Genomic DNA, 15,195 nt, shown 5'->3' with positions numbered 1-15,195 from the left:
CACCAGACTGTGGTACTGAGCATCAGCACCACACAGCTATAGGCAAAATCCATTATGAAATGAACCTTGGTTGTACTAGAGAGCAGATAAGTCTACCAGTAGAAACCAGCTCTATTCTTAGGGAAAGTGCTACTGAATGAACCCCCCCCCTTCCAAAGAGGTTGAATCAGTGAAAGCTATGGAAATATAACTAAATCATTGACATAACTGTGGTCAGTCAAACCTAACTGACCATGCCTCGAATACTGAATCAAATGGAAGACAATTATTATGCACAATAACAAATGTGAAAGACTTTTTTTATAATCAGCAGCAGGTTTTAAAAAATACAATAATTTACAATGAATTAAACAGAAGTGTAGTACTACTACTACTATGCTTCACTACAACAAACTGACTTTTTTTTTTTTTTTTTTTTTTAAATAAACAGCAGATTTTTTTTAAAACCAATCTAATCTTAATAAGTATGGTTTGTGGTAAACTTCCAAAGATTTGTGAAACTTTAATTCTTGGGCCTATTACCCAATAGCTAAGGCTAGCCAACAACACCCACAGAGGATGCCCCTCATAGGACTTAAGCTTCTAATCCAGGGATTCTCAACCAATGGTACATGTACCAATGGTGGTACGTGAGTCACTGCCTTACTGGTACATCTAATATCTTGAATTAAATATAGTGGTACGCCACTGGAAAAGGTTGAGAACCCCTGTTCTAATCTTTTTCCACTTATGGTTTTATGTGTGTTTTTATAATTTTAATACTATATTTTCCTGATGATGTCTATGTGACTGAGACAAACTATATGATCCATTAAACTTGTATAATAGTTATTTTTTTGTGCTGTTTTCATTCCATTAAACCTAATAATTACTTTAAACCAGCACGTATGCCTACTCATACATTATGGGAAAGTTCATTACCCTGATTAATTTAGCCTTTAAGGGCCCAATAAAAATTTTCTACAACGGTCTCTCATCCAGAGTACTATAATAATATGCATTATGGATTTTGCAATTATAATAATAGCTTTTGCAACTTGTGTGCAGAAATATGACATCTGTTACTGATTTAGTGCTTATATCTCTGAGTCCAGCTGCTGCTGCTGCTGATATCTCAATAAAGATTGAAAACAGCCTGGTTGACATCCCTTATCATAGTATACTGGTGTGGTGGGGAATCAATTAAATAAATTATGGTATAAGACAGAAATTAACCTAAACACTAAACTAGCAGTACATAAGACAGTGTTCAAGCCCATTTTAATTTACTAATCTGAGAAATGGGTTAGAAATAAAACTGATCAAAAACAAAAGATCACAGTTATGAATTCTGAGAAAAATTATGGAAGTAAAAATAATTGCAGAACCATATTAACAATGAAGATACTAGAAAGTAATATGATTACTTGCATTCCTAAATGCCAGCAGAACTGTGGTTCACTTAAATAGAATGGGAAAGGAAAGGCAAACAGTTAACTGATGCCAGACAGAAAGAATGCTCCACATAACAAAGACAACAGGAATAGAGGTTATCAAAAGTACTGTAAAGCATGTAAATGGAGATGAGCTGGTCATATTAACAGATGGAAAAAACAAGCACTGAGTAAATACCAAGAGAAGGAAAAGTCATGAAAGTAAAACATGGACAGATGATCTACAGAGGTTTGACACAAGAAAGGTGGACACTAGCTAAAGACAGAAGGAACTGGAAAGTTAAGAGGAAGGCATGTATCCAGCAGTGGAGAGAAATAAGCTAAAGAAGAAGCAGGAAAAAAAGACTCAGAGAAAGACAAAAACTTACTTGGATTAATGCAGTTAATGTCAGTCTAAGAAGACTGAAATGTAAGCTTTGACAATACTGGAGACCTGATAAATAACCTGACAATAATGAAAGGGGGGGGGGATGTAGATAGGAAACTAGTAATAATGTATACTTAGTTATGTAGTCACTTAATTATGTATACTTAATCACAGTATCCTATAAATCTTTTGAGGGGTACATATCATGAATGGATGATTTGAGATCAAATTTTCTTCTTTAAATTTTAAGTTATGAAATATTTTGAATTTTTATATATCCATAAATTAATGATTTTGATTTAATAAATCTTACTTGTGCTTTCCTAGAATAGGAGAGAGTCCCATAATTACTGATGCTAAGGCAGATTTCACATGTTGATTTGGATCCACAACCAACTCTTTCACACAAGGAAGAATATTTGTCATTATTACTTGCTCCTGAACATCAGGTGGTAGGCTTTGACAAAAATCTAGAAAATTTTTATACTAATTACTTTCCTAATTACAGTATCATTATGATTTATATATTAAAAAATTAAAACAAATAACTTTCTCTGTTTTAGTTCTAAAAATGCAGATACTTAAAAATTATGACAAATACAAACATAACTATTACAGAAACAGAACTTTGCAAGGATAAGACATGTTTAATCTTTTTTTGTCTGCTTTTGTGTTTGCATGTAACATCCGTGGGAGCTAGACTGAGATCTCTTTGATCAAGGTCTCACCAATTAGACCTCAAGTTTCTACAACTATTTCCAGGACTCCAGAAATATAACTTAATAAATCTACTAACTACAAAAAAAGTTTACCTTGCTCAAGGTATTAGTCTACTTTATACACTACTGTCCAAAAGCTAAGTACAAAACATTTTTACCTGTATATGAAAAATTTTCATGACTACAGCCAAACGTGAACATAAATTTATTGCAAGCATACTGATAAACTATATTACATAAAGAATGTGTTAAAATTTCATACAAATTAAATTACTGTACATTTTTGGCAAAAGTTACAAATTCTTAAGGACATAGTTAAGGAATTAATATACAGTCCTTCAGAAAACCATGCAGAGAGGCATTTCAGTATGGAATATGTCCACCCCAAACTGTGATGCAGCTCTCATAATGTCGTACCATTCTTAGCACCAAGCAATTCAGGAGTTCTTGAGGCAAACTGACTCTTTCCTTCTTCAGAGCAAGGATAGGGCCTTGTTTGTTTTCTGAAGAGGAATTTCGAGCAGCAATGCATCTCCTTATTGCATCCCAAATGTGTTCTATTGGGGGGGGGATTGAGATCTGGGTAGCATTCTGGCCACTGGCCACAATTTAATTAATATCCTTGGTCTCCAGAAGTATCTCCACTGCTAACAAACGATGTGGCATGACACTGTTATCCATAAAAATGAATTCTTTGCCTATCATTCACCAGTCATGGTGCATCCATTAAGCATAATGCATCCCCACACCGTGACCCTAGCACTGCTGTATCTATCCCTTTCAAGAACATTATCATGATGGTAAGCAGTACCACTTTCATGCCAGATTAAGTGTCTAGAATCAGAGGAAAGGCTAAAATGACTCATCGGTAAAGAGTACATTAGACATCGGTGTTTATAGATGCAACATCACTGAAAATATGCTCTTACGATGAGCTCTGAATAAAAGGACATAGACTACAGGCCTACTTGTCACAGACATCTTGCTACAGTTTGTCAAGATATCCCCCTTACCTGCGCTAGAATGGAGTCAACTTGCAAGCTGACCTGACGTGGTGTGTCAATTGCATTTTACCATTATGACCAAAAGTCTGTCTTCTTGCTCTGTGGTAGAGTGAGGGCAATCTCTTAGCAAACATCTGGAACACATTCCATTGGTTCAAAATGCTGCATGAAGCCTGAATACAATGCTATGCGAGATTCCAAAATCTCTGACAACATCAGTAATTCTGCAACCTTCTTCGTGCTTTCCAATACTTCTTCTCCACATTAAATCATCTAGATAATGTTTTTGACACATTACAAGACATTTAAGTTTGCAAATTTATTCCTTCACAAAAAGGACTTCTTTCAAACACAATTCGTTTAATGCGGCCTTTTGCCTTTTATCCTGTTCAGTGTAACCTCTTTGCTTGCAATTTGAAAATTTGAATGTGTACCTGCTTTCTACTCAAAATCGTTAGTTACACAAATTGTCACAAGCTGATTCATCTGAATTGTGTGCAGTGATCTTCAGAAATAGTGTTCGTTTTTAGGTTTTGGACACCAGTGTATAAAAATTGTTATATGTAATGTTTTAAAAATCTAAATGTTATGATGACAAAACAAAGTAATACATTCTTTAATCTCATCATAGAAATATCATTTCCTTTAATGCAGGTTTAAAATCTATGCCACAACACAGCTCATTTACATTTAAGAGCTTCACATATCCTCCAGTGTGCCTTTTCTTAGTGTGGCAAAATACTGCTACTCAGCAGCTGATTTATCTGAAATAAAGTTATTTTTATTTTTTGTATCATTAAAAAAAAAAAAAAAAAAAAAAAAAAAGACGGTCATAACAATGAGTAATAAGGATGGAAATCCATCCTTATTACTCATTGTTTTTTTTTTTCAAGATCTTATATGTTTAAATGCTTCCCCAAAGCTTTGAACTCATACCACTCTTTTGCTAAATTTATCAAAACTGTTTCTTCATTATTATCAAAACATTTCTTGAAAAGTTTACCCCAAATCTTCCAGATCTTCAGGAAGATTTGGGGTAAATGTATGAAATAATAATATATTTACCCCAAACAAGTAAACATATCAAATAATAAGAATGAGAAAATAATGAGCTTTGGCAATTCCCAATTCATTTTTACTAAATATCTTTTAATCAAATACATATTCCTTCATTTGTTTTTATTTTCATTAGTGGGTTTCCTGTTTAAAAAATAAAATCGGTGACAGTTTGAATAAAGTTATAAAATCTAAAAGAAAATGGATTTCTATTGCAAAGGAGTATGTCTTAATTTTCTTTAACAAGCCTTTTGATGTTGTGATATCATCTCCTTCTCCACTGCCTATTTCCTCCAAATGCATTATCACTAAAATAAATGTTAACAAGTACAGTCAGTGCTCCCACTCTTTAAGACATCCACTTGAATAATGAATTCAGATACTTTAACTTCAGGATATTTGACCAATTCTTTGTCTTTTTTGGTGAATTCTGGTAAAAGGTGTATAATTTTTTTTTATACTATTGTTTCAATTTTTGTAACACAGAGAACATCTTTAATAGAATTTAACACCGCAAGGTAAAAGAGGGTATAAAGAAGATGAGATGAGAAAACAGGCAGATTCAAATTATGTGCAATACAATATGCTGATATAAAATCTGGCATGTCTCTATTTTATCCAACTTCTCTACCAGTTGCTGAACTGTGTCAAAATAAGACATGGCCAAAACCCAACAGCATTAATTCTATTCTAAGGGATTAAAGGAATAGTCTGTGTTAATCATTATGTACTCACTATAGTAGGAGTTGACTGCAGTTAACAGCATCTCTTATTATACAAGTAAAATTTATAGCATACTGTATAATAGAGTTCATTCCTACCTTTAACTTTAAGCGCTGCAGCAGCCCTTACTTCAGCTTCACAATCTTTAAGAAGGTTTTGAAATGCTGGAACTAAATCTGTTTTTGTAATATCAGGACCAACAGCCATTTGTATCTATAAAAATAGAAAAGCATGTTTACATGTCTAAATAAAAATGTCTCTGATTAACAACATGCAAAAATTGTTCAGTATATTTGGTATACCACACAATTTCCATATACCAAGTATACTGAAAGAACCATCACGGTTGGTTAGATATGTGCTGACTGTGAAAACAAAAAAAAAAATTTGAAATCTGGTGCAATATTGAAGTGCAAAGGAAAAGTACAACATGCTGGGTAAACAAGATCCACATACCCAACCAAGCAACTGGATCAACAAGTTGCTACTGAAAGAAGTGCAATAAGATTAAAACCGGCAAGAGACAGGCTATCAGTAGAAACAGGGAATTTCCATACTTTATGGGCTCCTGGAAAGCTAGGCTTACTTTGCAAAGAGATGGAGTGATATCGATGTAACATCCTTCGATTGATTGAGATGCACAAGACAGAGTTAGGGGAGATGAGAGGTGAAAGAATCATCTGGCAACCGCATAAAACATGAGTTGGAATTCTTCTCAGTAAAAGAGGGAGAAAAAAGCATTATTAGGATACAAACCAGTAAATGAAAAAATAATAATGGCAAAATTTGCAGCAAGACAATTTAACATCAGAGTGGTTCAGGTTTATTCATCCAATTCTGAAAGTACCGAAGAAAAAATAGGTATTCTATAGCAACTAAATCAGTACTACCAAATAAAGATATACTAATTATTGGAAGAGATTGGAATAGAAAGACAACATTGAATTTGTCTTGAAACATGACATGGTAATTTGCAACAAAAAATTCCAACAAAAGACTGTAGGAAGTGGACATAGCAGCCAACATGATGGAATAACTACGATACTTATAAGCAAGAGATGCATTAGTTCAGTAGTGTTGGACATTTCAAGGAACAGACATGAAATCAGATCATAGTTTAGCAATTGCCAAAATCAAGTTGAAACTGAAGCAACAAGCAATGGTACAGTTTCAGAGTGAGAGAGAGGATAATAAAGAAGGAAATCACATGAGGAAGAACTGAACTCTGTTATTGAAAAGGAAATGGAGGATAGAAACAACAAAGTGGCATCTGCAATCAATAAAGCAGTGGAACAAATAGCCCCAGAGACAGAATAGCCAAAGAGATGGATCCCACAGGAAATATTACAGCGAGATCTCTGTGGAAGAACAGTAATCTTTAAGTAATCAGGAAGGCAGAAGAATAGCTAGAGGAATGGTGCAAGGATATCAAAATACTATGGTGTAAATACAGTAGTATATACGATGATCAGAAACATCAACAAGAAATGAAATCCCAAGGCAGAGAATCATAAAAGATGAAATTTTGATAAACACAGAAGAAATGGGGGGGGGGGGGGGGGCAAGATGCTGCTCAAGAAAGATAACTGATGAAATGAGGGAAATATCACCAAGCACAGAGGGAGAAATAGATATATTGAGAGATGAGGTTGTAAAGGAAGTAAAACATCAATTGAACGAACAACATCAATTGCTATAATGAGTCATGTGGGGAAAAGTACTTATGATGAAATAAACGAAAAGAATAAGGCAACTAATCTAAGACAATCGGCAATTTGGGATTTAGCCAACCAAATTGTATTCTTATTTGCTTAAACCAAATTACAAATTGATGGTACAACATGAAAAATTTCATCCGGCTGGTGCGTCACCTGGTTAAACAAGACCCCCGTTGTTTTCGCCAAGGAACCAGGGCGAACAGCGAAAAGTCAGCTACTGGAACAAATCTGAAAACACACCTCAACTCAATATCACCAAAGTTAAAGATCGGTACTATCAGCATAAGAAGCCTGAATGGAAAAGAAATGGAGCTAGCTGAGGAATTAGATAAGTACCAGATCGACATAATACGGGTGACTGAAACAAAAAAAAAACAAAAACTGGTCAGATCTTTTTGAGCAATAAATGCAAAATATTATATTCAGGCAATAACAATAACGAAAAGGAGTAGCAGTCATAGTATTCAACACTAAATAAGAGGCTAATCTTCTTGAATGGCAGAATAACAGTTTCAAGTAGTGTGATGCAAATATCAGAATGGGGAAACTGGACAATGAGACTTATTTGTATCTATGGTCCCACAGAAGGTTCTATTAAGGTAGAAGTGGAGGAATTTTTTGAGTCTTTTGAGAAAGCAACTGACACAATGAAAAATGAAAAGTTGGTCCTTGTTGGAGATCTAAATAGTAGAGTAGGAAATGATTGTCAGACATACAAAAATATTTTGGGAAAATTTGGAGAAAAGAGCAAAGCTCATAATAATGGCGAATACCTGTTGGATTTCTGCTCAAGACATGGACTTGTTATTACTAACACCATGTTACAACATAAAAATGTGCACAAATTCGCATGGAGAGAAGAGGCAAGGAATAAGAAAAGTCTCATTGACTATGTTATTGTTGATAGTGATGTTTTCTCCGTGGTGCAGGACACCAGAGTGTACAGAGTATTTGAAATTTGAAGTGATCACTATTTAATCTTGAGCAGGATAAAATTGAATTTCATATTGAAAAAAATGACACGTAAAAAAGTTTTAAAGCGAATAAAATTTGAGCAACTCTCAGATGTGAACTGTAGACTAAAATACACAAAGATTATTGAAGGAAAAATGAAAGTTTGAGAACAGGAACCAAACCTTGCAGATTCAGTGGCAAGCCTTAAAGAAAACCCTGATTGATTCAGCCAGAGAGCCATGTAGTGAGATTGTCTGCAAGGATAAAAAAATCAGAACTCCATGACGGAAACAGGAAGTTAAAGAGGTGGCGAAGGAAAAGAAGAAAGCATATCAAAAGTTACTGGCAAATAAATCAGCTTGTGCTATTAGAGAATACAGAGACAAATGTAAGAAATCTAAAGACTTTGTAACACTAGCTAAACAAAAGTCATGGGAGGACTTGGGCAAGAACATAGAAAATAAATATCAAGAAGGTGGCAAAATATTCTGGAGGTTGTTGAAGAAGCTTAGGAATGGAGGAAAGAGTGGTGTAAAAGGAATTAGAGATGATAAAGGAGACATGAAAACAGGAGAAAAAGATATCCTTTAAGTATGGACTAATTACTTCGAAAAATTGCTAAATGAAACATGCAGTGATGACAGCACAGTGGTAAAAAACACTGACCAGGCATGCAGTCAGGAATACATATCCATACTTGAAGTAGAAAAAGCCATCAAAGGCTTGAAATGTGGAAAGGCAGCAGGAGTAGATGATATTTGACCAGAAATGCTCAAGTATGGTGGTATAAAATTCCTACAGTGGCTGCACTGCATAGTTCAGAAACACTGGACAGAGGGACGAATTCCTGATGATTGGAGTAGAGCTCTCCTAGTACCCATATATAAAAAGGGAAATAATACTAATGCGAGAATTACAGAGGTATTTCCCTACTGAGTGTTCCTGGCAAGATCTATGCAAGTATACTTGAGAAACGGTTGAGAAGAATTGTGGAAGTAAAGCTTGGTGAAGAACAAGCTGGATTCAGGCAAAATAGAGGCTGTAAGGATCAGATCTTCACTTTACGACAAATAGTCGAGAAAGCATGGGAATATAACAAAGATCTGTATTTAAGTTTTGTCGATCTGGAAAAGGCATATGACAAAGTGCCAAGAGAGAAGCTATTCAATACGCTGCAGTTATATGGTGTCAATGGGGCATTATATCAGGCAATACTTAGTCTGTATTTGAGTTGTAAGTCAGTAGTTAGAATTGTAGAAAGTACAGGAAGATGGTTTAATGTTAAAACTGATGTGAGACAAGGATGTACATTATCCCCTCTGTTATTCATTATCTACATGGATCACATTATGAAGGAAAGTGGTATTAAACATGATATCAAAATTGGAGATGTTAATGTCAGCTGTTTGCTTTATGTGGATGATGTTATACTTATAAATATATCCGCTACAAGTCTGCAAGATTTCCTGACTAAATTGAATAAATGTTGTAATAGATATGGTATGAAGGTCAGCAATAAAAAGACAAAGACAATGAAAATAGGCAGAATCGCTGAAAATGTCAACTGCATTGTGAACAGAGAACCTGTGGAACAAGTAAAACATTTCAGCTACTTCGGTACGATTTTTAGTGAAGATGGTAAATTAAATATGGAAATAGACAACAGAATCAACAAAGCGGCTATGGTAGGAAGTCAAATGAATAAATTCAAATGGAATAAGAGAGAAATTAGTCGGAACACAAAATTGGCTGTATACAAGACAGTGTTCAAACCAATTTTAACTTATGGATCTGAGAGCTGGGTCAGAAGTAAAACACTTGACCAAAGACTAGAGACCGCAGATATGAGAGTCCTGAGAAAGATTAGAGGTGTGAACAATGGCATCAATGGCAATATCATATTAAAAACGAGGATATTAGGAAAGAACTTGACATTGGTTAGCATCCAGGAATGTGTTAGCAGAGCTAATCTCAGGTGGTATGGTCAAACAGAATGGGTGAAGAAAGATTAGCAAAACAAGTGTTCTCTGCCAGGTTGGAAGCAAAACGACCCAGAGGAAGACCAAGATATAGGTGGATTGATACGTAAAAAGTGCCTTAGATGATAGAAATATAAGATCTGATGATGTTGGAGTCTTGACAAGTAACAGACTAATTTGGAGGAAAATTGTAGATAGGAAGTTAGTAATGATGTAAATTTTTCATGAAGTACTATCATATCCTGTACACCCCCTTGAAGGTAAATTGGAGCATTTTGATGATGATGATCGAAGAAAATCTGGAAGATGAGCAAACAGCATTTAGAAGAAATGTGCAAGATTATTAAGATTAACAGTAGAGAATCTATATAAAAATAAAAATGTTTATACATGTTTTGTTGACTTTTGGAAAGCATTTGACAGTATAGATCAGAAAGTGCCACGGTTTCACTCGAATCTTATGGAGTGGGCAGTAATCTGATGTCTACTGCAGATCTGATGTCAATGATAATGCAAAGACCACTGTAGAGAAATGGGAAGATGCAACAAGAGGCATGATACAAGGAGACCCTATATCCCTAAGAATTTTTATGATGCTTTTGGAAAGAACAATGGATGTCATAAAGAATAATATAAAGAGAATTTCAATTCAATGTACAAAAATAAATAATTTACAATTTGCAGATGATACAATCATTCTAAAGGTGAAGAGAAACTAAAAGGAAACGTTATTTCAGTTAAGTGAAGAAGGAAAGAGATATGGGTTGATCCATCCGTCATTGGTTCTAAAAGGCACTAAGCTCCCACAACCTTCCAACCATTCTTGGACCTTTCAACTATAACTCAAGGATAAGGTGATTATCCCTATGCCTCCCATAGTGTCCTATGACTGTAGATGCATGTGTTCATGGGGCCGATTTACCTGTTCTGGGGGGCAAAAAAACCTGGGGTTTCCAGATGAAAACACCTCCCCTACCTCCGTATGAGACCGGTTAAACTCACCTTTCTTTAAAAGAGACCGGATAAAGGTTCCTCACATCATTGATGGGAATCGAACCCAGGTCTTTCTGACCAAAGGACTTCATCTATATCGACTAAGCTATGGAGGGTGATATGGATTGATAATGAACATCGATAAAACAAAACAATGCTATTTGGAGAGAAGAGGATGAAAAAGCAAATAAATGTCAATGAACAACAGCTGGAAGAAGTTAGCAACTTCACATACCTAGACAGCAACATGATGCATGATTTAGACTGTAAAAAAATAAGAATTTGGATAACGAAAGCAAACATAAACCCCCAGTAACGGACAAGATATGAAAAAGTAAAGCTGAGACTGTAGGAAACATGCGTATTCACAAATTCTCTCATGAGACATGGATAATGATAAAAAATTCTGAGAGATGAATGTTGGCTTTAGAACAAACATGTTATAGAAAGATGCTATGAATTGGTAACAAATGAAAAACTGTATAGCAAAGTAAATTGCAAAGAGAATCTAATGCAGAAAATATTCAAAGGAAACTAAAGCTTTTTAAACATATCCGTTGAATGAATAACAGCAAAAAGATCAAACTTTGATGCTTGGTACCATAGACAATATAAACAGAAGAGGATGGTTAAGGCAAGAGTTGGCAGATGATGTCAAACAGTGGTGTGGAAAGAGTTCGCAGGAGTTGAGTCACCTGGCAACACACAGAGAGAAATAGCAAAAAATGGTTAAAAAAATGCATCAGACACCACCAAAGGGCATTACACCTGTGGGCAACAATGATAACACCTGGTATATACTATAATGATGTATACTACGATTGTTCTGTACATGGCAATGTCAACATATTAAAATGGAATACAGTTAAAATCAATCTGCAACTACGAGGGTTGCTTGAAAAGTTTGGTAAACTTCCAATAGATGGCAATACAATTCGTTCATTCATACCAGTGTCGGTACATATCATCTTTTCGTGATCCCTGGCAAAATTTTAGCCATGTGCGATGCATAGTTCTCATTTGGCAAACATTTAAAATGATGTGTTTGCATTTTATATAAAAATGGAGAAAACGAGTTTCGTGCAGTGATAAAACACTTTTATTTGAAGTACGCGATTGCACAGATCAAAGCCGAATTAGATGCAGTTCATGGGGACTCTGTACCAGCATTAAAGACTTATTTATTTTTGGATAAATGAGTTTAAAACGTGGTCGTCAGTCCATCAAAGATGAAGTGCACTCCATATGCCTGAATGAGGTCACTACAAAGGAAATGATTGACAAAATCCATGGTATCGTTATGGAAGACCGCTGAGTGAAAGTGTGTGAGTTGCTGAGGTTGTAGGCATCTCAACTGAATGGGTGTATAATATCTTGCATGAAAAATTGCACATGAAAACGCTGTATGTGCGATGGGTGTTGCAATTGTTGATTGTCGATTAAAAATGCATGCGTAAAGACATTTCAACACAGTGTTTGGTGATGCTTAATCGCAATTTGTAGGAATTTTTTGCATCGATTCGCGACTGTAGACGAAACTTGGATCCACCACCACACACCTGAGTTCTAAGCAGCAGTCAAAACAGTGGACAATGACTGGTGAAAGAGCACCAAAAAAAGGGAACACTGTTTTGTCAGCTGGGAAGGTGATGACCACTGTTTTTTTTGGGATTCCCATGGAATTATCATGATAAACTATTTGGAAAAGGGTAAGACAATAACAGGAGGCTATTATGCATCATTGTTAGACCATTTAAAAGAAAAACTGAAGAAAAAATGGCTAAGACTGGCACACAAAAAAGTTTTCTTTCATCAAGACAATGCACCATCCCACACATCAGCAGTCGAAACAGAAACTCCAGGAATTAAGGTTCGAATTGGTTCCACACCCAATGTATTCTCCGGACTTGCCCCTTGTGAGTTCTTGTTCTCAAACTTAAAAATTTTCTTCGAACGAGGATGTCATCAAGATGGGATGAAAAAACTGGAAACTCGTTGGACCAAACGTGTAGACCTTGATAGAGACTATGATGAGAAATAAAGGTGATTTTTTCCAAAAAAAAAAAACGTGTTTAACTTATTTTTTTGCCAAACTTTTCAAACAATCGTAATTTATATTAACGTAAGAGCTTCAAAAAAGTAACTGTTTATATAAAGGTGCCAGTTTATTAAGTATACATCCACCATTCACAGAATTCACAACTTCATTAACCACCCAACCAGCCATATGGATAAAATACATCACTCCGTATACACTTCGTATCGATCATATATTTCAATGTAATATCAACCATACTGTATGCCCATAGATGCGAGACCCTTCGACACTTCTGCGCATGTCAGAAGGAGAATCCATTCCGATATTAGGGTAGTCTGTGCATTTTGTTGGATGAGTGTCTATTATTACATGTCGGAAAATTAGCTTTTCTTTTATGAAAATTCTAGTTCTTAAAGTGGTAGTTATTTTACTTGTATAACAGGCGGAAAATTTACATAAAAAGCACGCCATTTCACGTGTTGGTGACTAATTCGTATCCTTTTTTCTTTCTCCCCTTCAGCATGAATTGACTATTCTCGGCACAATGCCAACCCCAGTTCTATGAAGTATGGGCATACAATATTACAATTTTAATATGCACTTTGCATACGTGGTAACCATGACATCTATATATGACATCATCTATAGATGTCATGGCCAGTTGGGGTGGTTAAACAGGGGCATCTGTTTCAAGCTATATATAAAGCACCAGGCAGACACCAAGGCAACAGTGCATGTGTGCATGGAAGGCATGGCATATACATGATTCAACAAGTCAACAGTGAACGTGTAAGTTAAAGAAAATGCTGAGGTGTTTATGCAGAAATCAGTGGAGTATTTTTATTATGTTTTTAAATAATAAAAATTTAAAAGCTATATTCACACTATGGGACTAGGAATTTTTTTTTTCTAGTTTTTGTTAATTTTATAATACTTTTGAAGTTTAAAAACCCTGCTCTAGAGACCAAACATGGAACTGTTTCAACCACTTCAAGTCTCCAATAAACAAGTTTCACACCAAGTGATGAAATTCACCTCCCCCATAAGACAATCACAAACAATCATATCCACAATGTGATTCAAACTCAGAGTCTTTTGGCTGGAAAGCAGATATGCTAACCACTCTGGAATAACACAAACTTTTCCACTTCTTGACACAAACTATACTGTATGTAATTATCCTCTTCATGTCTAATGGCAATAAGGACAAGGCATGACAAATATGCTCCTGCTTGCATGTAGTGAGCTGACGAGTAGCTGCAGACTGGAGGAAAATTTTTTTTTTTTATTTAATACGAAAAATAACTTTCTGAACAAAATCTTTTTAATGATGCAGTACTACTAATCACTACATGAAACAACTGGCTTATTGAGAAATATTGTTAAAAAAATTGGGATTTTGGGTGAGTATTTTTTGCATGGCGAGCAAGGTTCTGCATTGTTAAGTCCCGCATAAGGCCAAGATCCGTATTCTCCATTTAATACTTCAGGAAAACCTTGCTTAATGTGAATTCAATATGCGTGATAATCAGTTAGCGTGATTGAGTGAGATGATATACTATTTCCCACTTTAAGCAAGTGATTAATCAGTTAACGCAATTTTTTTACATTTATGTGAAATTTTTTGCCGACCTGTAGCAAGCAGCAAAGCTGGAAGTCGTTAAGAGACACAAAAGCAGGGCTAGTAATACAATGATTGTGCGAGACCTGGGATACAGTGAGTCTACAGTTTGGACTATATTAAATAAGAGCAAAGATTACAAAGAACAAGGAAAAATTGCTACTGCTTTTTTAAGCATGCAGATCACCAAAATAGAAGACATTTAATGATTGAGATGGAGCATTTTCTATCACTCTGGATTGAGGATTATAACCAAAAAAGAATACCTCTTAGTACAGGGAATATTTAGGAAAAAGTTCTCGATATTTTAATCTCATTGAAAGAGACCAAATTTTAAGAGTAATTTGACCATTTTAAAAATTGAACTGGACTTCATAGCATAAGAATAAATGGAGAACCTGCTACTGTTGATATTGATTCTGCAGCAAAGTTTCCTGAAGAACTGCAAAGCATATTTCAGGAAGGAGATTATGATGATTGGCAAATATTCAACGTTGACGAAATCGGTCTCTTTTGAAAGTATATGTCAACGAAAACTTTCCTAGCCAAAACTGAAGCATCTCAACCAGGATACAAGGTATCTAAAGATC

The 15,195-nt window shown here is 35.2% G+C and overlaps 1 protein-coding gene across 1 annotated transcript in view; it reads right to left on the bottom strand.

Moving 5' to 3' along the window:
• Pp2A-29B (Protein phosphatase PP2A regulatory subunit A) overlaps positions 1 to 15,195 on the bottom strand; it is a 239,122-nt gene that overhangs the window by 118,598 nt on the left and 105,329 nt on the right. Inside the window, exons 8-9 of the mRNA XM_090413204.1 lie at positions 5,401 to 5,515; positions 2,114 to 2,270 (exon numbers count right to left, since the gene is read on the bottom strand). Of these exons, the coding sequence (XP_090269330.1) occupies positions 2,114 to 2,270; positions 5,401 to 5,515 (272 nt within the window). The remainder of the gene's footprint in view (positions 1 to 2,113; positions 2,271 to 5,400; positions 5,516 to 15,195) is intronic.

The sequence above is a fragment of the Typopeltis vanoorti genome, chromosome 23, assembly GCF_054136105.1.
Source record: "Typopeltis vanoorti isolate ZY-2024b chromosome 23, IOZ_Tvanoo_1.0, whole genome shotgun sequence".
NCBI lineage: Eukaryota > Metazoa > Arthropoda > Arachnida > Uropygi > Thelyphonidae > Typopeltis > Typopeltis vanoorti.
The sequence above is the reverse complement of the archived record's forward strand: the minus strand, read 5'-3'. Positions and strand labels throughout refer to the sequence as shown.